Source organism: Dendrobium catenatum, unplaced genomic scaffold (genome assembly GCF_001605985.2).
Source record: "Dendrobium catenatum unplaced genomic scaffold, ASM160598v2 fragScaff_scaffold_231, whole genome shotgun sequence".
Lineage (NCBI taxonomy): Eukaryota > Viridiplantae > Streptophyta > Magnoliopsida > Asparagales > Orchidaceae > Dendrobium > Dendrobium catenatum.
In genome coordinates, this window is record NW_021318693.1 from 6,850,997 (window position 1) to 6,878,748 (window position 27,752).

A 27,752-nucleotide genomic window follows, 5' to 3' on the forward strand; every position below is an offset into this window, starting at 1 on the left:
CTTCCCGCACCAAATTGGTTTGAATGTCTGATTCTTGTCAAATTTTGCGGAGTCTGAAGATTCAGTGACATTCATGCTCCATTGTTTGAAATCAGGAACCTTTTACCATAATTCACATAATTATGCTAAATTTTCATGGTCATACTATGCCATACTGACCTTCTCGCACATAGCTTTTGTCATGTTCTGAAACAAAAATAGAGTACCAATATATTTATTTAGTTTGTAAGGAGTAATTTGAAAAGGTGATTACTTCATGGAGGTAATTTTTACTTGACCCAATCAGGGACTTCTACCCATCAATCATCTTCCTTAAACATTGAATGATATTTGATATTTTGTTAAAAGAACGGAAAAGTGGGAAGAAAAAACATAAAAACTTTCTTTCAACAAAGCAAACAAGGAGTTCACACTATGAAGAAATCTGAAGGAATATATTCAAGGGATAATTGTGATGCGGTGCATCAAGCCATATCCTTAGACCGTTACTTTGCTTTAGTTATTAATTAGTGGCTTTATTTAAATTAAATATTTTACTTTTGTCTAACTATTAGAAACCGTTAGAGTGGCTGCTCCACTCTCTTCCTTTTTACTTAGTTTGGCATCTGTTTGCTGCCATGTGCTGGCATTTTGGTTTGCTGCCATTTTTAGCAATGGCTTTTCCTGTATTTCTTCTCTTGGAGAAGAAGAGCAAAGTAGTTGATGATATACAGTTTTTGGCCATCGCCATTACCGATTTCTTGCCTTCTTGGTGTTTTACTTGTGTGAACCTGCTTCTTCCGTGGAATACCACATCATCTTGGTATCAGAGCCAGCGGCTTGGAGAGATGGCAGAGTCCAGCAAGCGTGTGACGAGCGAGGAGAACCGAAGTTTGGAGGCACTTTGGGCTGCACACGCTGGAGTTGAGAAACGGTTGGATGACATCGCGGCGGCGGTGGATCGTCTAACAGCGGCATTACGCCGTGAACCACCCATTGTTCGGGCTGGGGAAGGACCGTTCCGTGCGGGACGACTTGCTCCGGCTACTATCACACCAACCGAAGGAAACAGAGGATTGCCGATTCGAATGAGGAGACGTGTTGCACTGCTTCCGGAGCTTTCAGATTCAGAGGAGGAGCACAACAGCTTTGCCCCGGAAGGATTTTCCGACTCCGAAGCAGACCTGGCCGAACGTCGTCCGCGACGTTATGCGGGGCGGGAGCGACATCAGGGCGAGTTTCGAGTGAAGCTCGACATCCCTTTCTTTGACGGCAGATTACACATTGAAGACTATTTAGATTGGGAGCGGTCGGTAGAAAACTTTTTCGATTATATGGAGATCGAAGTGGAAAAACAGGTCAAATATGTCGCTTGTAGACTCAAAGGGGGAGCCAGTGTGTGGTGGTCGCAATTGCTCCAATGTCGGCGTAGGGAAGGTCGCGGCCCTGTCCGCAGTTGGATCAGAATGAAGAAACTATTGCGCGGACACTTCCTTCCAACGGATTATGAACAAATGCTATACTTAAAGTATCAGCATTGTCACCAAGGCAGCCGTTCTGTTAGCGAATACACGGAAGAGTTTTACAGTCTATCCGCTAGGAACGATTTGAATGAGACCACTAACCAGCTCGTTGCCAGGTACATTGGAGGATTGAAGGAAAATATTCAGGAAAAACTGGAACTGAATTCGGTTTGGTCGCTCTCGCAAGCGGTTAACTTCGCTTTGAAAGCGGAGATACAGTTGGGTCGGCACTTGAGAAGTGGTTCGTATCGCAGATAGAGTGTAGAGGCCGGACCAGATGTGACGAAGCAACCGGGAACAGCGTTACGGAGGACGCCTGTGGCAGCCGAAAATAGTGGGTCTACTCCGCCGATTAAGTCGAACTCAAACCCCAAAGCTCCGGTGAAACATAAATTACCCTTCAAGGAAAATCCTTATCCGAGGCCTCAAGGTCTCAAGTGCTTTCGCTGTTTTCAGCCGGGACATAAATCAAACGAGTGTCCCAATCGGCAGCAGCTACAATTGCTGGAGGGAGAAGGGGAGGAAGATGTCGACGTACCCGAAGAAGACGCCGAATTTGAAGATGTCATGGGTGACGATGGAGAACCGTTGATTTGTGTTCTAGAAAAGTTGTTGTTAGCTCCCCGCAAAGTTGTGCAATCACAACGACATTCAATTTTCAAAACTAAATGCACAATTGGAGGTAAGGTCTGTGATCTCCTTGTTGATAGCGGCTGCACCGAGAATGTGGTGTCCAAGGCTGTTGTGAATGCGCTGCAGCTGAAGACGACAAAGCACCCTCAACCCTATAAGATTAGTTGGGTTAAGAAAGGTATGGAAATTTCTGTAACGGAGACGTGCCGAGTTCAGTTCTCCATTGGCAAGAATTACGTATGCGAAGTATTGTGCGATGTTGTAGAAATGGACGTATGCCATCTGATATTGGGGCGTCCCTGGCAGTTTGACGTGGGTGCTATTTATGATGGCAGAGCCAATATGTATGCATTGGAATGGAAGGGAAAACGGCTTCATTTGTTACCTCACGCCAACGCTTCGGAGACTAGAGCTGATTCCGCACGTCCAGCCTTACATCTAGTTACGGGAAGTGGCTTCATAGCCTCCTGTAAAGAAAATGTTCCTATGTTTGCACTGGTCATTCGGGAGAGTGCACCTGACTGTCCGGCTGAGAGTAATGACCAGGTTGAGCGCTTACTCTCGGAATTTCAGGATGTGCTGGCGAACTCAGTAGATACACTACCTCCTCTCCGTTCTTTGCAACATCAAATCGATTTTGTACCAGGTGCAAACCTTCCGAACCTGCCGCATCACCGCCTGAGTCCAACTGAGCATCAAATACTCCAGGAGCTTGTTGATGATTTGCTGAAGAACCAGTTGATACAACCAAGTCTCAGTCCTTGCGCCGTGCCGGCGCTCTTGGTTCCGAAGAAAGACGGGAGCTGGCGGATGTGTATGTACAGCCGCGCCATCAATAAAATTATGGTCAAGTTTCGTTTTCCGGTACCGCGAGTAGAGGAGTTGCTGGAACGGCTCGCCGGTGCTACGATTTTCTCCAAATTGGATCTCCGCAGTGGCTATCACCAAATCCGTATTCGGCCCGGAGATGAATGGAAGACGGCATTCAAGACTCGCCACGGACTTTATGAATGGAGAGTGATGCCTTTCGGCTTGTGCAACGCACCGTCTACTTTTATGAGACTCATGACCGAGGTACTCAAGCCCTTCTTAAACATCAGCTGCGTAGCTTACTTCGACGATATTCTGGTCTTCAGCTCGTCGCTTACCGATCACTTAAAGCACTTAACCGAGATTTTCATGGTGCTCCGTCAAAATCAACTGTTCTTGAATCCGAGTAAGTGCGAATTCGCTACTTCTAGCGTTTACTTCCTTGGCTTTTTTATCTCCGCTGCAGGTGTTCATGTTGACAAGCGGAAGGTTGACGCCATTATCAATTGGCCAACACCGAAAACCTTTACGGAGATCTGAAGCTTTCACGGGCTCGCAAATTTCTACCGCCGAATTATCTACAACTTCAGTTCAGTGATGGCACCAATCACTGACTGCCTAAAGATGAAGCAATTCCAGTGGGGTGAGGATCAAGCCAACAGTTTCGATCAAATCAAAGTAGCACTGTCCTCTGCTCCGGTTCTTGCATTGCCCAATTTCGACAAACCGTTTCACGTTGATACCGATGCTTCCGGCATAGGCATTGGAGCAGTGTTAAGTCAGGAGAATCGGCCTGTTGAGTTTTTCAGCGAGAAGCTTTTTCCCTCGCGCCAAAAGTGGAGCGTCTATGAGCAAGAATTGTACGCTGTAGTGCGGGCACTCAAGCAATGGGAACCTTATCTTCTGCATCAAGAGTTTGTTCTATGTAGCAATCACAGGGCCCTCCAATTCATTAACAAACAAAAGCATATCAACCGGATGCACGCCAGGTGGATTCTTTTTCTTCAGCGGTTTGTATTTGTGCTGAAACATAAATCGGGCAAACAAAATGTGGTAGCTGACGCACTCAGTCGCCGAACCATGCTTCTGACTCAACTTCAAACGGAGATTACAGGGCTTGAATGCTTGAAAGAGCTCTACCCGACTGATATTGATTTCAAAAACATTTGGGAAGGATGCCAATCCGATGCTGCCCATGGAGAATTCACTCTCAGACATGGTTTTCTTTTCCGCCAAAATCAACTCTGCATACCCGATTCTTCCTGGAGACCGCAACTCATTAAAGATGTGCATTGTGGGGGCTTGGCAGCACACGTTGGAAGAACGAATACATATTTACAGCTCCAGTCCCGTTTTTATTGGCCGCATCTACATCGAGATGTTATGAGGTTTGTTGAAAGGTGCCCCATTTGCCAGAGCTACAAGACCGGCGGCAAGCTTAGCGGTCTTTTCCTTCCACTGCCTACACCCGAAACAATTTGGGAAGATTTAAGTCTGGATTTCGTTATGGGGCTACCGCGTACTAAGCGAGGACATGATTCTATAATGGTGGTAGTTGATCGATTCTCTAAAATGGCGCATTTTGTGCCATGTAAAAAGACATTTGATGCATTGAATGTGGCGCGAATCTTCTTTGCCGAAATCGTTCGATTGCACGGGCTGCCACGGAGTTTAACCTCCGACCGTGATGTCAAATTCATTAGCCATTTCTGGAAGGAGCTATGGAAACGGCTGCACACAGATATCAAATTGAGCTCGGCATACCACCCCCAAACTGACGGTCAAACGGAAGTCATAAACAGAACATTGGGTAACATGCTTAGGTGTGTAGTACAGGAACACCCGAAGCTTTGGGATGAATTATTGGGACAAGCTGAATTTGCTTACAACAACATGACCAATCGATCTATTGGCCGGAGTCCATTCAGCATTGTATATACCAAAAATCCCAATCATACCGTCGACTTGGCTGTTCTACCGAAATGCCACAGTAAATCAGCCGCTGATTTTACTGCCCAGTTTTCTTCCATGCTTGAGGAAGTTCGGGCGAAGCTACTGGAGTCAAATGCTAGATACAAAGAGCAAGCGGACAAGTCCAAACGGGAGCGGACATTCAAGCCGGGAGATTTGGTGATGATTCGTGTAAAGCGTGAACGGTTCCCTCCTGGAACATATTCAAAGTTGAGCAAGCGAAAGATTGGGCCGTATGCTGTGCTGAAGCAAATCAATCCGAATGCATATGTTATTGATTTGCCTAAACACTACAACACGACGTCCACCTTCAATATCAGAGATCTTGCGGCATATCATCCGCCCGATATGGCCATTACGAGTCTTTCTTCATCCGATTCAGACTCTTCTGTTGATGGGGGAGAATGATGCGGTGCATCAAGCCATATCCTTAGACCGTTACTTTGCTTTAGTTATTAATTAGTGGCTTTATTTAAATTAAGTATTTTACTTTTGTCTAACTATTAGAAACCGTTAGAGTGGCTGCTCCACTCTCTTCCTTTTTACTTAGTTTGGCATCTGTTTTGCTGCCATGTGCTGGCATTTTGGTTTGCTGCCATTTTTAGCAATGGCTTTTCCTGTATTTCTTCTCTTGGAGAAGAAGAGCAAAGTAGTTGATGATATACAGTTTTTGGCCATCGCCATTACCGATTTCTTGCCTTCTTGGTGTTTTACTTGTGTGAACATGCTTCTTCCGTGGAATACCACATCAAATTGTGTAATTAGTTTTTCCCAAAAGTACATGGCAAACATTAGAGCAACAGCAATCAAGGTGCTCCTTTCCATTTGTGGACAGCATGGCAACACACACCTGCCAGGCCCCTTTCCTTCTGAAGGCTAGTGGATAACAAACATACAAAGGGCTGGCATACCAACATTAAATACATGGAAAACTGCAGTTATAAAAATTTGTCATCAAGGTTTCCAACATATGAGTTCTGATTTACTTCCATATGTGATTCTTTCAATGCTCTTTCCACTGTGCCATTTCTTTATGAGGACTATAAATGAGTTTGGTTGTTTTGACTTTCTTTTCAAGTAACGAAGGCTAATTAGCTTGATGTTGTGGGCTCCAAAAATTTGCGCCCCGGCTTCCACCGCTTTCAGGAGAGTTTTCACGAATTAATTTCTGAGGTAAATTTTTAGAAGGCAGATTGAGTTTGTAGATAAGTCACTACCCAGATATTTCACCCTCATTTTGCGAGGACTTTAGATCTGAGTTCAGGTTTACTATAGGCGCAGGCCCCTATAGTTAATTACCCCTACCGATAGCAAGAGAGAACTTTCGATTAAGGCTATTCGTCAAAACAGATACGTAGAGAATACATGGTATTTAGTGTATAGTAACAGCATGGGTTTGGGTATTTAAAAATTTGATATTTAAAACTAGAGATGCACCACCTTGCACTTAAAGCGGATGATGAGGGGAGTGATAATGGACCCGATCAAGATCTCATTGCTCCGTCGTCCCAGATCATCATGGTCCCTGGTATACTTAGCAGAGGAGCTAGTCAACCCAACCTAACAGAAGGATCCTTCTCGGCAGCCATGGGTTGCGTTGTCCAAGGGAACCTTGTAGACCTGGGGTGAATATTTATCTAACAAATTTGAATCCACCTTTGTGCCCCATCAATTATATCCTATTGACTCATATCTCAAGGATTTGAAGAAATTAGGGAACATGCAGGCTGTGACCTTAACCGTAATACAGTGGAGTCGTTGGACCAAGCCACTAGGTTAGAAGATTAAACCCTAATTAGTTCTCCATATTGTTATATTTTCTAAAATTAAATATAACGTTTATTAACTTTTCATAACAAATTATATACATAATGTCTCTTACAAAGATTAAACCCTAATTATTCAAAAATTTATAAAATTATATTTTATTAAATGGAATAAAATATTGGGAAAAAAAATCACTAGCATGTCCAGTGAGTGGGCCAGACAACTCCATTAGGCTGCTCCAGTAAGCCAGCGACTATACCTTGTTTTAAATTATTTTTATTTTTATTTTACTTACATAAATTATTAAAATATCAATTTAAAATTTGTCCCACGTAAAAACAAATTGTTGTTGCTTGGAGTAGTGCTGAAACATAATTCGGGGACATGACCAATAAAATTTGGGGAATATATGTAGCATAAACGACTTCTTGAGTACTCAAAAGTTTCTATAACAACCAATGATAATGTGCTGAGACCAAGGTTTTAAAAGGCGAAATCGGGAATCGAGGTATTTTTTCTAAGCGAGGCGAGGCGTAAGCCTCGAGGCGGATTAAGGCGTAAGCCTCAAAACGATTAAAATAAATTAATTTAAAATTATAAATAATGACAAAAAATAACAAGATATTATGTCAACTATGAATTTGAAGATTGATTTTAAGATAATATTACTGGAATACAAGATTTAAAATAAACTCACTTAAAAATAAAACATCCCCTTAGGATCAAGACCCAAACCAGGCTATTCATCACTTTGATTGTCTTCAGAAAAATCTTCATAATTAATGTCAAAGTCATCCTCAAACTCTTCTTCATCTATAATATTTTTTCATTTATCTCCTATATCAGTTAATATTTCATTAGCTCTAAAATGAAATAATAGTAACATACAAAATAATTTATTATATTTAAGAATACCTTTGAATTTTTTTGAAGCTCCAATCTCACTTTGTTTCTTTCTTTTATATACTTGGGTAGTTGCTTCATTGTATTCTTCGTTGACATGAGTTTCTCCTTCTGCTTCAACTTCAGAAACATCAGCATTCTTATGAGTAACCCATTTATCATAAATCAATCCATAGGACCCCGAGTGCCTCTGTTAAAATAAACTAGATGGCTTCCACTACTTGAATCTTCATGCTGTGATCCATAGTAAGAAGAGTTTCTTATCATCTCTTCCATATTTCTTTGTGTGATCTCCTTTGTAGTGGCAAATTTCTTTAAATAATATGTACATTCCTTTTTCACCTCATCAGGTACTTTTGCACATGGTCCCACATTGACATGAGTGCAGGCTAGATGACCTTCAACCTCTTGACGCCACCAGTTATACGTTTCTCACAGAAATTACATTTCATATAAACATATCCCTTCTTTGCACCTTCGTCTGACACTTCAACTTGAGTTCTATATTTCCATGCAGGATCTTTACTTGTGCCACTAGTCATTCTAATAATTTATAAAAAATAAATAATAAACATCAAATATGACAGATTTTAATAATTATTTGTACTACCAATAATAAGGCAACAAAATTTTATTATAAGAGTAATTTTGAAATTCTACTTGTTGTATATGCTCAATACTGAGCAATACCGAGCATGTACCTAGTGGTACCGAGCATGTACCGCTCAATACCGTGCATATGCTGGCTCGGTACTAAGCGGTACTGGCTCGGTACCAAGCGGTACTGGCTCGGTACCGAGCATGTACCTAGCGGTACCGATCATATACTGAGCGATACCGAGCATGAACGGAGGGGTACCGAGCATGAACGGAGCGATATCGAGCATGTACCTGCTCGGTACCGAGCATGTACTTAGCGGACAAATGAAAGAAAGTCGAATCAGAAGTTATTCAAGCTTTCGTTACTGCACGTCAAAATCAAGGCCCACAACATCGCTCAGCTGCTCTTCCAACCTAACCGAGGCCGAATGTTTCCTGCACTCACAACTTCGACTTCATTTCCTGCTTTCGAAACTGTTATTGCTTTCGGCTTCGTTTCCTGCGTCGTCTCCTTCCGACTTCATCTCCTGCACTCACGGCTTCGTCTCCTTCCCTCACTGCTTCGCCTCCAGTTTGCCTTTCAATTCTCACAGGAATCCCTAATCCTATACGCAAATACGAGAACACGAATCGACTGCGTCGTATTTACATATATACAAAAGAAAAAATTTCAAGGCAGTGCCTCGTACTGTCTCGAGGAGTTATGCTCTGATGCAACGCCTTGTGCAAAAAATCGTAGGCTTCGCTGGATGGTTCGAGGCGTAAGCCCCGATATGCATGACTTCCGCCTCGACTTGAGGCGCGACTCAATTCGGACGCCTCGTCCGCTTTTTTAATGGTTGGCTAAGACAATGCTAAGAAACTTATACACCATGACATGACTAAACACATTGAGATTGCTTTAAGAAGAAAATTGAACAAGGAATTATCCAAATTGAAAACAAACTTCTTATATCCTTGATAAAGTTCTCAATCAATTACAATTTGATAACCTTACTTTCAAGCTAGGAATGATCAACATGTATTCGCAGCTTGAGGGGAAGGATTAAAAGCTGCAGCCAACGTTTCATAAATTCAGAGAATAGTTGTGGAAATTACAAGCAATAGTCTATAATTCCAAGAATCACTTCACCTATTTTCGTGACACTTCCAAGCATATAATCAACTGCTCTTGCTTCCCAGCTGCAGCCTTACCAACAGCCCAGAAAATCCGTTAGCCAGCAGGCCACCAACTAGTCCGCCATCCCTCCCTCACCCCTGTTGGTTGGTACACTGCTCCTTCCTTAAGCTGCTATACGCCAGCCCTTCTGGCCTAATGGGAATTGAACCTACTTCCTCTATTCGTTCCATACTTCATTGCAAATGAATGGACTAATTTCTGTCTTGTTTTCCCTTTACGTGTCCAGTTATTGCCTATTTTCATTAATACTTGTCTTTGATTTTAGGTTAGTTTTGTAATCTACTCTAAATTTCACACCCTTTCTACCCATTGGAATAAGAAAATTGTAGCATGCATGACCAACATTTTTCAACAATATTAGTAAACCTTATGACATCCCATATCACATAATAACCCACATAAGGCAATTTAAAATATTAAATAAATATTATATGCAATAATCAACAATAAATAAACGAGATAACTAAAAAAGTCCCACATTCAATATATTGCCACCTTAGAACAACTAGAAAATGTAAATGTAGAATAATGCAAAAGAACGTCTCAAATTTGTATAATGTGAATTGACAATTAAAACAAAATTGATTATTAATCATTCATTAATCTCTAAAATTGAAGAGCTTCAATACTTTTTTAGTTCAACTTTTAAGTCTAATCAACATTTTATAAACAAGGCCAAGAAAGAGAGGTTTTGCCTGTAAGTGTGAATTAATGGAGCATTTGACCAAATCACTAAAAATTTAGAAATTTGGATTGTATGCAAAACTACTTCAAGGCCATCAACTGAAAGGAAAAAAAAAAAATAAGATGGGAAAATTAATTTAATAACAGACCTTGCAGATATAGTTCCCCCTATGCTGGCGATGGGGAAATACTCGTCTCCTGTGGGAATGTTAGACCAATGGAGGTGAACCCGGCCGCCACCTCCACCTCCACTGTTTGAACCACCAACACCACCACTAGTTGAAATGAAAGATCCTTCATTAAGCATGAGATTATGCAAGAATATAAGAATTGTACCCCCAGATCCACCACCAGGTCCGGAATTTGAAATATTAGAGGCACTTTCTCCATCTGCCATTATAAAACCGTGAACGGACAAACTGGACAGAGAATGTTCCAAGGAACCCATCACTGCAAAAACAGATAATAAATGAGAAGCAATGTTAACACCATCAAGAGTAGAGTTGTAGATAGAAGGTATGACCAACATAATATTAAAAATAACAAAAGCAAGAGGAAACCAAGGGGTAACCCTAGTTTACACCCAATCCGTTGTAGATTTACATATAATGCAATCAAGTGAATATTTCAGTTTTGCAAAAGAACAAAGTATGTTTCCCTACGAAAGGACATAAAATAGATGTGGTGGTTAAAGATGCTGGAGCATGCATATCATCTTTTTTTCACTTTTTTTTTGTTGAATAGTTTGTTTTATAAATTCCCTTTGCAATTATTAGTTATAGCATAAAAGAATGTTAATTCCATGTTACCTAAGGATTTTACATAACTTCTATCCATCTTAATAATATGAAATCGAATTTTTTAAAAATCACATGAATGCATGGTGTGTTAATATATATGTTGTAAATACTAATCTGTCATTAGCCTTACCCCAATTCTTTGGGAATGCAGAATTTATGAATACTCATCCTCCATTAATTCCCCTTAAGTACACACAAGGGATTAACTAAATTTTGCATAAATCTTTTTACAAATCTTCTACACAATCAGTTTGTATATTACAAATCTTCCACCTAAGGTTTCATTCTATACAACTTTCTCCTAATTTGCTTTAGAAGTGGTTGTTTTGATTTTTATGAGAATGTGTTATGATAATCCCCATTTCACCCCTGCACTCTCTAACTTCGCAAGCAACGACAACTAATGGAAAAACACATCCAACTATGCAAGTTGGTGATTTAATTTCATTCAACAAAACAACCTCACAATAGCAACACATTTGTACCAAATGAAACCCAAATCTTTTCTATTATCTTAAATTGAATATTTGTTACTTCCACTATCTCTTTAATACAATCATTTGTCATTTTACCACATTTGCAACATTAGTCCACAACTGACTTTTTATTGTCCAAAAAACTTCATTTAAGTCTTGCATGGAAATTTGTCCAAGCCTTTGTTCAAGCGTGTTGTTCCTTTCCTTTTTCCATTCCTTGGGTTGTATTGCAAAAAATTCTTCATAGCATGGCCTTACCAAGAAAGGAAATAGTTAAATAATATGTCGTCCATCATCAACCAACTTGCCTGGTTGAAAAAGTAAAGTTCTTTCGATTTTCACAATTTCATTGAATCAAGAGAGGAAAATGCATCCTATTTCATTTCTAATCATCTAACATTTAATTTTGTTGATATAGGATGAAACAATTGCTAAATTGCCGCTTTTGACCTTATCATAGGTTTGACTCACAAAAGTTACCAATTTACAACGCAACTATAAAATGCGAACCACTACACAAATCTTGCATTGGTGCAAGCCTCATTGGTGCAAGCCTCATGCACAAGGAACACACCCTTTCTTCCTTGCACTACCACTTTAACATAAAAATCATGGGATTGAATCAAGCAAACAACTAATCTAAAATGAATATATTAAACTTCATTCATCAGCCTCTCTTCAAACCCTGCATTGGTAAGAGCCTCAGGCACAATAATCACCTCTATTTCTTGTGCTGATAGTATTTCAGAGTGCATGAGATGAGATGAGGTAATTGGGTTCGTAAAAATCTTTGGAAGCTGGTAGATAGCCAACACTCTCATCTACAAGCAGGACAGTATAGAACTTCACTGTGTAAATAATTTTGGGATGGGCCTCGGCAAGTTCTTGTCACTATCCTCATCCTTTGGCCATACTAGCTGGCTCGCTTGCTTATAGATAGTGCTGAATAGACAACAGATTTTAACTGGCGGGCTGATTTCTTCAAGATCAAACTCCACCTTAACAGTCGTGGAGTTCACCAAAATTTGAAGTCGAATAGACTGCTTAGGTACTCTAACTAAACCTCATGTAAATCTTGTAGTGCATTCTTTAAAAAAAAAAAACTCAACTGCAGTAAACATAATAATTCTCAAAAAACAACCAAGTCAAATAAAACCTGAAAAAACACTGCAAAAAACAGGGCAAACACAATAACTCCATTAAATACCTAATCAAATGTCAAAACAATTAAAAACATAACTTTGAGGGTCTTTCAACAGCAACAAATTAGTTAATGATATAAGGAAAATTTAAAGGCTGCAAAAAAAAAGTAAGCTCACCAATAATACCCCCTCCAGCTGTTGAACCAGGCATGCTGTCATTGCCACTGCCACTGCCAAGTTCACAAGGCAAAGCAGTATTCCCATATGTAATACCACCTTGTACAAAATCGCCGCTAACCAAACCATCCCCACCTTTACCACCATGCCCTCCACCACCACCAACACCACTACTCAAAACCATACCTCTGCCAACACCACCTTTGCAGCCTGCAATTTTTTTCAAAAAACAAGCATTCAAGTATATCCTTCTATGATGGGAATGAGAAGTTCAACAGCCAAAAAATATTGAAGTGTTAATATTTTTATTAGTTACCAAAGCCGGATGAACTAATTGTTCCAGAAGGATGAACAACAACTGTTCTTGCCCTATGAAAATGAACAACAGTGCCTTGTATAAGGCCTGCCACTCCAATATCTTCAACACGACATATCTGGGCAACCATGGTACATTTCAAAAAGCAGGTCATATAATTGAAACCCTACTAATATAGAGAGAAGAAACTACCTGAATAGTGAAAGACAGGGAAGAATTGATGTTACAATCTTCAGGTGGATGAATCAGCTCCATAGGACAATCCACGGGTTCACAGTTCCGTCTCGGAGCCCTGATGTGAGGGAATAAGATAGATCATCAACTGAAAAAATGAACAAGGTAACAACGAAATATTATAACATAGGATACATTTCATCACTTGAGGAGTTCACCAAAGGGCCACGAAGAACAGATCCCGGTCCAAGCTAGAAAAGGAACAAGAACGTTAAAACTTGAACGTTGATTCAAAGGAAATAAAAAATCAAAGAACCTTACATTCAAATTTGGGAAAAACAAATTGGAATAAGAAGAGAGACTGGAAAAGAAAAGAAAAGAAAAAAAAGCATTATTACTGAGCTGAAAATTAAATAACCGAGCACCACATTATGTGGCAAACAAATGAAAGTGCAAATAAAGCACAAGCTATCAAAACAATGTTTGGATAAATGCAGTGAGAGGAGCTGCAAATGAAATATTTGGTAAAAGAAAATACATTTTGGCCACAAGGAGAACGTAGTCGAAGCAAAGAAACAGGTGGATTACTAACGGACTGGTTAAGTAAATCTTTTTAGGAAGTATAAAACGGCGTAGCTATAGTTCTTCATTATAACACAATTTTTAAGATCAGTGAAACCTCAAGGATCCGTAGATATTTTCTTAAAAAGTACAAGAATCCATTGTGAACCTCAAATCATAAATAGTACAAATTTATGGATCCATCTAGAAATATACGGCTAACTAAAATTCACGCTTAAAAGCTTTTTGAATCGGGAGACTACACAGACAGAATTGTCAGTGACAAGATGGCATTAGTGACAATATCATCGGTATAAACAAAGTAACAAAGAAGTTATGCAGTAATGAAATTTGCAAACTAATCCAAATATCTTAGGATGCTAATGGTAAGTGAAACTGACATTTGACTAAAACCTAAAATTGAATGCCCATACGTAAAGGCTTTCAGGTTTACCTTTGCACAAAAATATGAAATTATTGAATTATCCGTTGATAAAACCAGAGGAAAAAAAGTTCATGTTTTTAAAACCGAACCGGACCAACCAGTTTAACCGTGATCCAGTCAAGTTGCATATCCGGGAAAGTTTGAAAACCAGAATCTCATTGAACGGGTGCGAACAAGTTTGAACCGCCGGTTCAACCAAAAAACCATCAAACCGGTTCTGATTTGGTTGAACTGGCCGGTTTATATATATATATATATATAAAGACAAATGTGCAAATAAATTTAACTAGTTGTTAGCTTGCCACGTGCATCTTTATTTGTTTTTTTAATTTGTGCTTTACCCTATATAAAGAGAACCATTTTAAATTTTCCTATGATGTGGGACTAAAAACCTGTGAGGATTCTGGATGACAATTAAAGTGTTAAACTATGAAATAACTTGGATTGCAAATTTAGGCTGAGAATGCGTATAATTTATAAAAGTTGGGAACATAAATTTTTTATATTATAAAATTCATATATTATTATAAATATTGTATTATTATTCTTATTAAAAATTATATTTATATTTATACATATATAATTTTAAACTTTTTAAACTTTAAACCTCATATTTTCACAACCTTGAAAAAAGTAGTAATAATGTGCAAGTTACATAGCACGCAACATATTAGTGTGAAAAAAAAAAAGAAATATGAGGAAAAAAAAAAACAAACATCTTAAGATCTCAATACTATTGTACTCAAACACAACCAACTTGTGTGATCCAAGAGGATCTCCCACTCTATCAAAAAAACTCATATTCCTTCATTGAACCCTGACCCTAGAGGCCTTAACTCTAATAATTACCTACTAGTTCCATAATCCTCCCGTCCTCCCTCCATCTCAGAAAACCTCCCATTCCTTCATAGAATGCCTTACTCACTTGAGGCCTTGACTCTATAATTACCTACAAGTTTCGTAATCCATAACATATCCCAATCAATACGACCTATGACCTAAAAGGGGTACCATGATCCAAGATGAAGCATTGATTCTATAATTTCCTTCCTCTTCCATAAGCCTTACATAACCCAATCTTTAGGATTTATGACCTAAAATGGGAAGCTGTGATCCAAAAGGTGCTCAAGAATGTTTTACATAGATGAATTGAATGGAGACTTAACTACAAAATTTAAAATTTAAAATTTCTAAATGAGGGGCAACAAGGAGATAAGAAAGAAAATTAGTTAGAGAGAACAAAAGACACATGAATTCTCTCAAAAATTAGTTAGAGACCAAAAGAAAGTAACAAGAATTCTCTCATAGGTCAGTCACCTTATAAGAGGGAATCTAGAAGTTAAAATTTTTAAGAGATTAGTCCAGCTTTTACTTTCTATTGAATTTAAATAGATTTCTAGATGTTTCCTATCTTTTAATTTCGTTTGAATTTGAATAGATCCATAAATATTTCTTTGACCCATATAAAAAAGACCAAGTTCGTAATCTAAAACCAAAATTTATTTGATAGATGATTAGTCATCTCCCAAATTTCCTCTTCTCTAATCATCTCTCTATTCTCTAATCCAACAGTAGTGAGCAACCACCTACATCCCAGTCTAACAATTTGGCATCTACAGCCGCAGGAGATATAGAATCATGTCCTCTCTTTAGTTTGATGAAAGCAATGAAAATACTCACAGGTTAGCTCCAAAAATGAGGGGAAAACATGATTATCGCTCAGAACATTCCATGGAAAATCTAAATCCTTTGTGCAAAATATCTCTTACAGGTTCCAAAGGTCTTCTGAATGACAATTCTGGATCATTTGTATAAGTTCTTCTCATGCAAGCCTCCTGGATAATGTATTACAAACTCTTCTGCAAATGCATTTCGCAAATGGCATGCAGGGGAGAAAATAAGGACCTCAATGCTGCCGAAACGTAGAACGTCCATCATTGTCCCACTTGTTGACATACAAATACTAGTTGATGACAAATTCAAGTACACAAAATGGAGTTAAGCCAAAATAGATATGTTTTTTTAAGAAAAAACTCTTTCATTATATCAAATGGCTTATATAATTATGTTCCACATATTGAGAACATTAACAGATTAAAATACTGTGCATTAATAAAACTTTTTATTATTAGCAAATGCAGAACAGCTCATTGAATTGAGCATGGATTTCGATCAAACCTATAGACAAATATTAGCATCTATCAGATAAAATTAAAAAACATGGACAGCAAGTTTCAAGATACATCAGTCAAAAAGAGGTTATGTTCATAGAAGACAATATTAATCTACAGAATAAATGATGCTTGAGACCAGAAAAAAATATTAAAATAAATTAACATTTGGTACTTAATGAGAAAGCAAAATACTCGCCACTCACATTGATGCTATAAAAGAGAGAAAGGACAAGCCGTTGTGCTTCAATAGTATCTCCTGTTCCAGACAAATTTAGAAGGCCTTGTCCATGAACTCCAAGATTAGCATTGGAATGCATCACAGAATTTTCCTGAAATAAAACAACCATATTATAAGCAAGCACTTAAGCAGCAATAAAAGGAAAATTGACAAAATGAGAATACGAGAGATACCCTCAAAACAATTAAATTGCTAGCCTCCAATAAAGATGTTGCAACTAGTGCGTCCCCACCTCCATTTATAAATAGTTTTGAATTCCACATTAAGAACATCTTTACCGACATTCTCAAGGCCCCATATACCTATTAGATTAAATACAGTAATTATAACATGAAGGAAAAAATGATCCTTAAATGATTTAAGGACAATTGTAACAAACATATAATGGCCATTGAATGAACAGGACAAAAATGTGCCAAAGGGAGAATTAGTTATTGAACGAACAATGCAGTGATACATTGGACTTTCTGATCAACATTTCCTTTTTCTCATTAGCCACCTGCTTCCTCCTTGTAAGGGGAAAACTCAAGTTACGACTCTAGTGTGTCCATAGAGCGAGAGACAGAAAAAAAGGAAGAGAGAGAGAGAGAGAGAGAGAGAGAAGCATGGTGAGCTTCCAATCCTGTCATAGGATAGCAATATTTTTCCTATCAATCTTACACCAATATTCAACCTATTAGTACATCAAATTTTTTATGCTTAATGGTGGAACAATGTATTAGAGAGAAAGGGAAGAGAAGGGAGAGATAGAGAGAGAGAGAAAGAGAGAGAAAGAGGTGCGAGATTAGCCGACGACTATGAGAAAAAATCCCAAAATCTTTATTCAATACTCACTCAATGATTGTAGACCTAAGGCCAAAGGGCACTTATTTATAAAGAGTTACAAGCAAATCAGGCAATGACTAGTTTAACACAAAATAAGTCCTTATTAAAAATAACAATGCATGAAACAATTCTACAACAGCAACAATGACAACATCAAGTCTTTATCCCACTATGTGGGGTCGGCAACATGAATCTTTGTTCTTCGTTGTGTCATGTTAAGAGACAAATTCTCATTTTTTATTTGATAAAGTGTGGGCTCCGAAAATTCGGCCCCGGCCTCCGCTCGCTTTTACTTTTTATTCGGCGATGGAGTTTTAACTGAATAAGTTCCGAGGTAAATTTTGGAAGGCAGATGGGTCTGTAGATAAGACACTACCCAGAGATTTCGCCCTCATTTTGCGAGGACTTTATGATCTGAGTTTCTGGTTTCCTATAGGCGCAAGCCCCTATAGTTAATACCCCTCCCGATCACGAGAGAGAACTTTCGATTAAGGCTAGTCGTCAATCAGATACGGAGAATATACGTGTATCTGGCATATAGTAGCAAGCAATGGGTTTGAGATTGGAAACTGGATTTGGATTTTGAGAAAATGAAAGTATTGAAAAGTTTGATATTTAAAATATGAAATTTCACCACCTAGCACTTAAGCGGATGGTGGGGGAATGGATGATAGACCCGATCAAGATCCCATGGTTCTCCGTCGTCCCGGGCCATCGTGGTCCCTGGTCTACTTGTCGAGGAGGTAGTCGACCCAAACCCGACAGAAGGATCCTGTCGGCAACACCTGGGTTGCTTCGTCCAAAGGGTACCTTGTAGACCGGGTTAAATGTTTGTCTAAGGGGCAAATTTGATCCATCCTTAGCTAAACACGAGGGCTTTTGTGCCTAATCGATCATATCCTATTGATTCATATCTCAAGGATTTTAACGTCATTAAGGAGCCGTATTGCTCTGGTCATAACTGCTATCTGTGATGCTCATTTGGCGGCAAAACCACTCGTTCAGAAGGGCCCGCGGGTCATAACCGTTTACCTGCAGTGCCATTTTGGGCGGGCGAAACTGGCGGTTTTTTTAGAGGACACGTACCACGTCCTTACTGGCAATAGATTGTTTGAGAATGGATCCTAGTGATATTTTCGACTAGGCATTTGGCTCTATGTGAGCTGAAGTAAATTTTAATTTGTCCACCCCATCAAACTGTTGCAGAGGGTGGATGGATTTTTCTTTAAGTGTTCGATAGTTGGATTTCAATTTTTAGATATTTTTGGGATTTTAGGTTTTTAAAATTTTTTTTGGATTTTTGGATTTTTGGAATGGCATTTGAAAAATATTTGGAATGGACCCCTCCGGTTGAGATTTGCATTCAACACGGCCATCATCGGGGTGTTTGGGTCATTTCTCTTTTGTTGATTGAACCCTATCAACTCGACCAAGCAATTGATAGAAGATCGGGTTTCGTAGGCTTTATGCCCTTGATAGTGAATTCTCATTATTATAGGCCTTGAAGGCCTAATATGAATGTATTAAGACAAATATGACGGTCGCCACAACCGTATATTTGTTTGTTGGTTCGAACCCTGTCAACTTCTATTGACCCGTATAGAAGGATCGGTTTCGAATCTGAATTCACTTGCCAACCCGCGCAGCATCCCTGTGACGTATCAATAACACGCTCGCCGGGGCCCATGCGAGTGTTTGGGGGTATTTTATAATTGAACCATGTCCACTCCTTTTATCTTCTTAGGAGGATCGGTTTCAAAATTTGATAACCCGCGCAGCATCCCTAAATGTCACGTGTATTTCTATAACACGCTCGCCGGGGCCCATGCGGGTTTTGTGATTGCTTTTACCCCTTTTAGTGTACCTATGTGTATACAAACTAATGTGTACGTGCGGGGGTACTTTGAAAGTATTTGTAGACGTCTTCTGTCCGCTTGCAAAGAAATTGCGGATTCGGTGGCGTGGCGTAGCAGCTTCTGGATTGAGTTGTTTACTGCTTTGTACATGTAGACTGTCGTGCACTATTCGTTGTTTTTTGCAGGTGGATCATAGTGCACTAACTAATCTCCAGCCTCCGATCGTAGGTGCTTGCATTTGAAGCTTGTGTTTGTTTGTTATAGTCTCTTTCGTATTTGTCCACAAATGACATATGATACATATAGCGGATCTGCTGTAAGGGGTCATAGATATTTGTATTTGCTATGTATCTTTTGCCTTTATCTGTAGATAGATTGCTACATCAATATTGGGGAATGATCATTTTCATTGCATGCATCTATCATCACTAACTACGAGCAGGTCATTGAACTTGTCATCATACTAGTTTTCATTAGTCATGAACTAGCCATCATTAGCTACAAGCTAACCAATACCAATCATATTCTTCGTGGCTTCTCTCAGTGTGCTGTGATATTGGATCACTATTTCTCCCATATGATTGATACAAATATCATGAATGATTGTTAGTTGTTTCTTCCATTTAGTCTTTGCTTGCAAGCAAGTTGTATCACAAGTTCATTTGTTCGTCAATATTTGTTTGAGTGCACTAAATGCTTTAAACACTGCGGAAAACTTCATGTTATTCTTCATGTAAATTTGTAGGAAGTCTTATTACTTTCATTAAGAACCATTTCAAATGGATATATCCTTGGAAGGGTTCTTCTTCATTGGTGCCTTCGTGCTCTTTTCACAAGTCTATGTTGAAGGCTTGTTCACTTACAAATTTCACATTGCCTTTGCACTATTGCTTATAAGCAAATGGTATGCAAAAATTTATTTATCACAGTTTATTTGATTGCATTCAATTAGAGCCAAGATCAAGTTAGGTTCTATGTCATTTGGTTCAAGTTCAGTCCTTCTTAACCAGACTTGATTCAAGTCTTCCTTGGTCAAGTTACAAGTTCTCATGATTGTTCAAATCATGATCAAACGAGGCTCAAATTATAGTGTGTTCTTTTGTATTTTTCATTTAGGTTCAAATGTGAGTTCCTTGTTCAAATTCAAGTTCAAATGTATGTCCACAAGTCCTCTGAGTTCAATCAAGTTCTTGCTTGAGTTCAAGCCCAAGCTCATGTTCAAGTTTAAGTTCAAATTAAGTCATTTGTTGCAAGTTCAAATGAGAGTCCAAGTTCATGTTCATTCAAGTTTCATCCTTGTTCATAAGTCTTTTGTTCTTGTTCGAGTACAAGTTCTATGTCCTTGCTCAAATTATCAAGTCCTTTGTAGTTTCTTGAGTTCAAGATCATATTCTAACTCAAGTCTTCATTGTAGTTCATTTGTAAGTTCAAGTTTAGTGACCATTCAAGATTGACTTAAGCATTTTGTTCATTAAGATTTAGTTCATTTTATAGTCCAAACAAAGTCCAAATAATGTCTAAGTAAAGCTCCAAATGTTCCAAGTACGATCTTGCGTTTACCCGAAATTTCGGCAGCCTTCCGACGTCTCCCCCGTTTAGGGGAAAACTACGGAAAATTGGGCCTCCCGCCACGCTAGAGAAAAGCGTGCACGGTAGGTGCCCTCGGACGAGGACACCACGGCCGTAATATTTTTATTCCCCACCACGACAGAGAAAAGCGTGCATGGGTTGCGGGCACCAGTTTAAAATAAGAAATTTTATATTTGACCCTACCTCGCCGTAGGCGTCGCACTGGGTTCCCTTCCCACCACGCTAGAGAAAAGCGTGCATGAGTTAGTTTTCCGGTCCGACACTAACGCCGAAAATGGGGTTTTGATTACTCGTCCCGTTGCAAGCACCGCAACGAATTCCCTCCAACCACGCTAGAGAAAAGCGTGCATAGGTGGTTGTTCGCCGCGTTGCAAGCACCGGAAATGGGTTTTTCAAAGTTCTAGGGTTTAGGAATTTTATACCTGCGCGAGGTCCTTGGCGCGTAGATTGAGGGAAGGGAGAGAAGCATTTCTCTTTCTCTTTCAAAATTAATTATAATTGGCGTTATCTCCTTCTCGGTTTGGGGAATTTACGGGATTTGGCCAGAGCCGCGCGTGAAAGGGAGATAGCTACCTTCACAGCAAGCTCCCGTGGTTACTTCCGCTCAGAATGTCGTAACTTCCAAACCCGACAAGAAGGGAACGTCGGAGATGGATCAAAGCTGAACAGCAATGGGGGAGAAAGGGGTTTGGAGAGGAGACCTGAAGGATTCGGCTTGGAGAAGAGGTAAGGAGCTCTCTCTCTCTCTCTCTCTCTCTCTCTCTCTCTCTCTCTCAGATCGGGATCGGGTCTTGGTCTATTATTAATAAAATTATACTCCATATATTCAGTTTTAAATATACTCAAACGAAAGCCTTTACTCCAAGGTTGACCTCCATAATTCAAGTTTACCTTCAACTCCCTCTCAAGTTTTATCAACAAGAAGAATATCATCAGCAAAAAGCATAAACCAGGATACAACCTCTTGCAAATGTCTAATGAGAACATTCATGACTAAAGCAAAAAGATATACGCTTAAGGTTGATCCTTGATGTAATCCAACTGAAATAAGAAAATACTTAGACAAACCATCTTGTGTTTGAACACAAATAACAACTCCTGCATACATATCCTTAATAACTTGAATATAAGCATTATTAACCCCTTTCTTATGTAGAACTCTCCATAGCACTTTTCTTAGAATTTTATCATATCTAAATCAATAAATATCATATGTAGATCCTCCTTATTCTCTCTATACCTCTCCATCAAACCTCTCAATAAATGTATAGCTTCCATAGTAGACCTACCCAGCATGAATCCAAATTAATTTTGACAAATATTAGTATCAAGCCGCAACATATGCTCCATAACTCTCCTATGGTTTTAAAGTATGACACAATAACTTAATTCCTCTATAATTCGCACAATCTTCTGCATCACCTTTATTCTTAAAAATAGGAATCAACACATTCATTCTCCACTCATCTAACATCTTTTGTCTTCAAAATAATATTAAAAAGTTGTGTAAGCCAAAAAAATTCCTTCATCTCCTAAGCATTTCCACACCTTTATTAAAATATCACCGGGTCCGACAGCTTTTCCACACTTCATTTTCTTTAAATTCTCTTTAACTTTGATTTACTAATACGCCGATAAAACTAAAAAAAAAATTATTTTCATTTAGGGTGTTAAGATCACTAAAGTCAATCGTATTCTCACAATTTTCATTGAAAAGTTAAGCAAAATATCACATCCATCTTTGTTGAATATCATCTTCTAATAAAAGCACTTTTTGATCTTCATCCTGAATGCACTTCACTTGAACTAAATTCTTACTACTCTTATCTTTTTGTTTGGCTAAATTATACATCCATCTTTCATCCTGCTTAGTATCTAATATATTATATAAATCATTAAAAACTAAAATCTTTGCATAACATATTACAATCTTAGAAGTCTTACTGGCCTCTTTATATATTTCCTAATTATCAAAACTTTTACATTTAAATTAATTTTTATATCAAAGTTTCTTATTTTTTATCTTTTTTACACATTTCGATTTCACTACCAACTATTTTTATTATTATGAGCTTTTCACTTTGATAATCCACGCATATCTTTTGCAACATTTTTAATATCACAAGTTATTTTTTCCCACATAACATTAGCTTGCTCATGGACAGACAAAATCCTAAGATCTAGAATCTTACTCTCAAAAATATTTTTGTTAATGCATGAAATAATTCTAATAAAATTAAATTCAAACTTCCCAAAATACAAATGCTAAATAAAGAAATGGAATATTTAATTAATAGTATCCTCAACAACGTACATAAGTTCTCACCAAATTGTTATTATCAACTCCTTTGGAGTGTAAAGAACTCTCCTCTAGAGAGTTAAGTTGAAGCTAGGCATCAAACTAGGGGAGAAACATTAGAGCTCATCATATGTCCTGATGAGTCATCCGATGCTGGATAACCTTTTAATTGAATAAAAATAGTGTTCTCCACCCAAAGGACCCAATATAACCTCGTTTACCATGATTTGTTCAATAGTTGGGGCTACCGCAAGAGATTAAGGCAAAATTGGAATTGGCGATTTGCAGGTAAACATCTTTTTTAGTGGTTTAAACCATATCTAACATTTTCACGAAGATCTATAAACAAGCATGTATTCAAAGTTTAAAATGTTTTTCCCTTCCTTCTAAATGTGTGAATGAAATGGTGAATAAAAAATAACACAAAGGCGGCAACAACGAATTCGATGAAATATAAAAGATATCTCATACATAACTTATGCCCTCTTTTTATAAAAATTAAGGCACATTTATAAATAACGACAACACTATAAAGTAATTAAATAAATGATAAAATTAATAAATATAAAAATCAATATTAATTTAAAACTTCAAACAACAAAAAGCACGTGTGAGGTGAATTTTGCATCATGCGCCATTGCTACTGTATGGCACAAATAATGCACGTCATTTTGAACATGTGTTCCGCGCCAAACAATTGACGTCGATGGTGCTCCATGCTGCGCCATACACCATGATACATGCTATTTTGCACCCTTGAAATGTATATTTATAGTGTTTTCAATGTAAAAAGTAAGTTTCCTTCATAAAATACCAAATTTCTTTAGCAATTCCATACACCATGATATTTTAACCAATTTTTTTAAGGAGTTGATAAACCATTATATTATCATGTTATTTTCTGATTTTTATTTTATAAACTTTAGATCTTTTGCGGAGGAATGACAATACAAATGAGCCAATAAGCTTTTGCTCTCCCGCTAATGAACATCATAATTATTGGGCCCATTGGAGGAAATTTCGGTTGTTCAATTTGTACCTAACAGTTGGTGAGTTGTAGAAGCTTTCTTGATTGTGCCATAAACAATTAGTTTCACAGCTAAAGGTGGTGCGGAGAAGCTTCTGTCAAAAGCCCATATTTAATCATCATCACGATTAAGATGAAAGAAGACCAAAGGAACTAGAGCACCAAGAGGTATTGGAAATTCAGAGGAGAAGAATTTGATATCATGTTAAAATACATAGAAAAGAAAGTCTTAAATTTTGTGCTCCAATGAGAAAGGATAGAGGAAAACTTATATAGAGGACAAATAGCCCAGTTAGAGGAACAAGGAAATGTGTAAACCAGATATGGCAGAAGAATAATAAAAGCAATTAACACAAATATTGGGAAATAACTACATAATACTATTCTCCTTTCTAAGGAAGTAACTGTAAATTATAATATTTAATTCAACATCTGGCAATTTTTTCCTTGCTTAGACTGTATTGTCTTGATATACCTGATACTCTATATGTAGTTGGGACCAACGCTTGATTGTCACGCCTGTATGGACTAGATTGGTTTTGACAGATATTTGCCCCTAGGAAATATTCTATAATTGATTCCCGATTAGTAGTAATTGCCTTCATTCCTTTACTGACGTCTGCTTCCATGTACTCTTCTAGATTTAGTTCGTGATTCCTAGCAGCCAAAACTCTTTCCAAATCTGTACAAGATTGTTGTTCACCAGAATTGTTTACTCATTTGTTTAGCGGACCGACTGAAACCTTAATTGCACCCAAAATTTCAACATGTTTCATAGAGATTGGATTTAATGAGAAAGATCATCAAATCAACTCAGAATCTAATTAAAAGGGTTTCAAGGGTTTTACATGTGCATCAAAAGCCACCCTATGATGGTCTAGATTTTATACCCTTCAGCTCAATTGTGCAAAAAATAGTATCAGATCTCATGTTCGTCCATAACTGCAACAAGTTCAATAGTGACTAGAAAGTAGATATAAGATATGCTATGAAAATAATTAAAACAAAAGTGTGATTAGAACTAATTAGAAAGCTATAAAACGATGATGAAAAAAGGCAAAATTTTGACATAAGAGTCGAATAATTATTTGTTAAAATGTGATTATAACACCAGGGCTTAGTCCACAAAATCTCAATATCGGTAAAAAAATTGATTTGTGCTATATATCCCTAGCCATCAGTGTAGCAGGCCAATTTCTTAACACGCACAAAATATTTGGTGGAACTCTCCCTTACACAGGCTAAATAGCAGGGAAGACAATAGGTAGTCACTCAGCCTTAATTTTAATGGAACTTCAAGGCAAGGACAAGGCAATAATTAATAAATTTTCAAGAAAACAAAAAATTTATGAATCCAATTAACAGTTGAAGAGTCAAGCCAATAAAGAAATAATTGAGTTATGTGAATATATAGGTTCTCGACCAAAATAGTTACTTGATCCCTAAAATCTACAACAATGTCTATCATCGTCTAGGAAGTTGACGGCGGATTGTCGATCGTGGTGCATAGGAAATGGTTTTTGTCCTGTATAATTTTAACTTAACCGGAAGTGGAACTAGCTATGAAGTAATATAAGGTGGTTATTCGGGTCCTCCAGGGGAGAAAAATCATGAGATGCTAATGGTATAGAGATGTGGGTAGATAGTTGGAAAATCACAATGGATGCAAGGTTGAGGCATGGCAACAATCACCTAGGATAATGTGAAAGAGGAGCACCAAGCATTATAATAATTAAATGAGGAGACTAATGCACGTTGGATGTTAGATGCGAGCAAGAATGATCGACATTATATTATAACGTTTGAATTTATTGTAGTATAGTGGAGTTAAGGTAAAGAGAATAGTCAAGCAAGCAGTGTAATATTTTTATGTTTAATAAGGTAAAAAACAATCACACACATGTTCTGACAATGAATGTTAGATGCTGCACACAAGCAATGCATAGCAAGATCAAAATGACACAATGAATGTTACGGCTAGATTGGTGAAAGGGTTGAGCAAAAGCAGGGGGAGGTTTGCTTCATGCTAGTTAATAACGAGAAAGGCAAGAAATGAGAGAGAAAGTACATATTTGTCCAACTTTTTACAAGAACATGAACAATGTAATTTATCAAAATTTATCCGATTCAAGTTTTTATTATTGAGAAACTAATAATTGCATTGGAGAATTGGTTGATGCGTTAAATTGAACCAATCAATTATTTAACATAGCATCTATATGAGTGCAAAACTATTCATAAAATGAAGCATTATGATCAAAACCATTTTAACGATCCGAATTAATGCTAGAGTTTCAAAGAAGTTGTTGCGCCAATTGATATATAAGAGCTACAAAATTATACAATACTAAAAAAAAAAGCTTAAAATGTGGGAAATCCAAGAAGAATGCCAATTATTATGAACGGGAAAATGCTGTAAAATCTACTACCTCAACAACACTATATGCCTTCACAGTAACCCAACTTAAATCTCAAATAAAATGTGTGTTTTTGTTCGTACTTGAATTTTTTGGTAAAACTAATTTTACATGTTTAAATATTTGCTCCATGAAAAGCTCTTGTAAACATTCCATGATTACATCTCAATAAAATTACTACCTGGATGAGCGTACATATGATATGGGATCATATTAAAAATTGACTGATCATAAAAAAATTTGTGAACTATCTATATAACTGGAATGATAATTACTACCTAGACGAGCAATAGCATCATCTACTTAAAAATGTGATGGACCGGCTGAGCCGGTCCATCCTACCCCCTTGCGGGTCTACAGGAGGAGGAGGGGGGAGGCAGCCGGTCCGGGTGAACCAAGGGGGGGTTCGGCCGAACCTAGGGAGCAAGGGGGGAAAGTCACGGTGGGCCCCTTGGGCCCACCTATTTGAATTCTTTGATCATCAAGGGGGGCGGCCAGCTTTTGGGGGGAAATTGGAGGGTGGATGATGGGGGGCAATTTTGGGATGAGGGGGAAGTGGTGAGATGGTATGAAAAGAGCCATTAGGGTTTATTTTGGGGACATCATGTGAAGAAAGTTCTTTCTCTTTTCCTTCTTGTTTTCTCTAGGGTTTCTTTTGGGAGATTTGGTCCTTCTCGAAGTGAACTAGCTTTGTCTTTTGTTTTGTCTTGAAGATTAATGCAAAGCTCTTTTGTTCTTCCTCTCATCCTTCTTGTTTTGAGTTAACTTTGATTTGGTGGAGAAACTTCATCCTTAAAGGAAAATTAGGGCAAACCCTAATTTGTGAAACCTAAGGCGTATCAAAATGTTTATTAAAAGTAGAACCCAAATGACATGAAGCGGATTGTTTGAAAAAAATTAATCGAAACAGTAAAAATGCAACCCCAAAATCAGTGATTGGTGCCTCCTCAGCAGAGCCAAAATGGGGACCTTTTAGTATCTGCATTTAAAAACCAGTACCATAAAAAGATTGTCCGTAGAAGAGAAGATTCTAATGCAATCTGATTCCCAATTGACAACTAACTAACCAAACAAGTGCAAGTCTATCATGAATTTGCAAATAACTTCCAAGTTGGAGAGGCCCAATGAGAATTTGCAGACAATACAAAAAGATAGTAGACTGGCAAGCCCAGAGATATTATCTTC

General features: G+C 38.1%; 1 protein-coding gene across 1 annotated transcript in view; it reads right to left on the reverse strand.

The window, feature by feature from the left end:
* Positions 1 to 27,752, reverse strand: part of LOC110116761 — a 72,400-nt gene that overhangs the window by 9,493 nt on the left and 35,155 nt on the right. The window contains exons 5-11 of the mRNA XM_020850461.2: positions 16,727 to 16,855; positions 16,519 to 16,644; positions 13,331 to 13,386; positions 13,154 to 13,253; positions 12,962 to 13,079; positions 12,646 to 12,855; positions 10,200 to 10,500 (exon numbers count right to left, since the gene is read on the reverse strand). Of these exons, the coding sequence (XP_020706120.1) occupies positions 10,200 to 10,500; positions 12,646 to 12,855; positions 12,962 to 13,079; positions 13,154 to 13,253; positions 13,331 to 13,386; positions 16,519 to 16,644; positions 16,727 to 16,855 (1,040 nt within the window). The remainder of the gene's footprint in view (positions 1 to 10,199; positions 10,501 to 12,645; positions 12,856 to 12,961; positions 13,080 to 13,153; positions 13,254 to 13,330; positions 13,387 to 16,518; positions 16,645 to 16,726; positions 16,856 to 27,752) is intronic.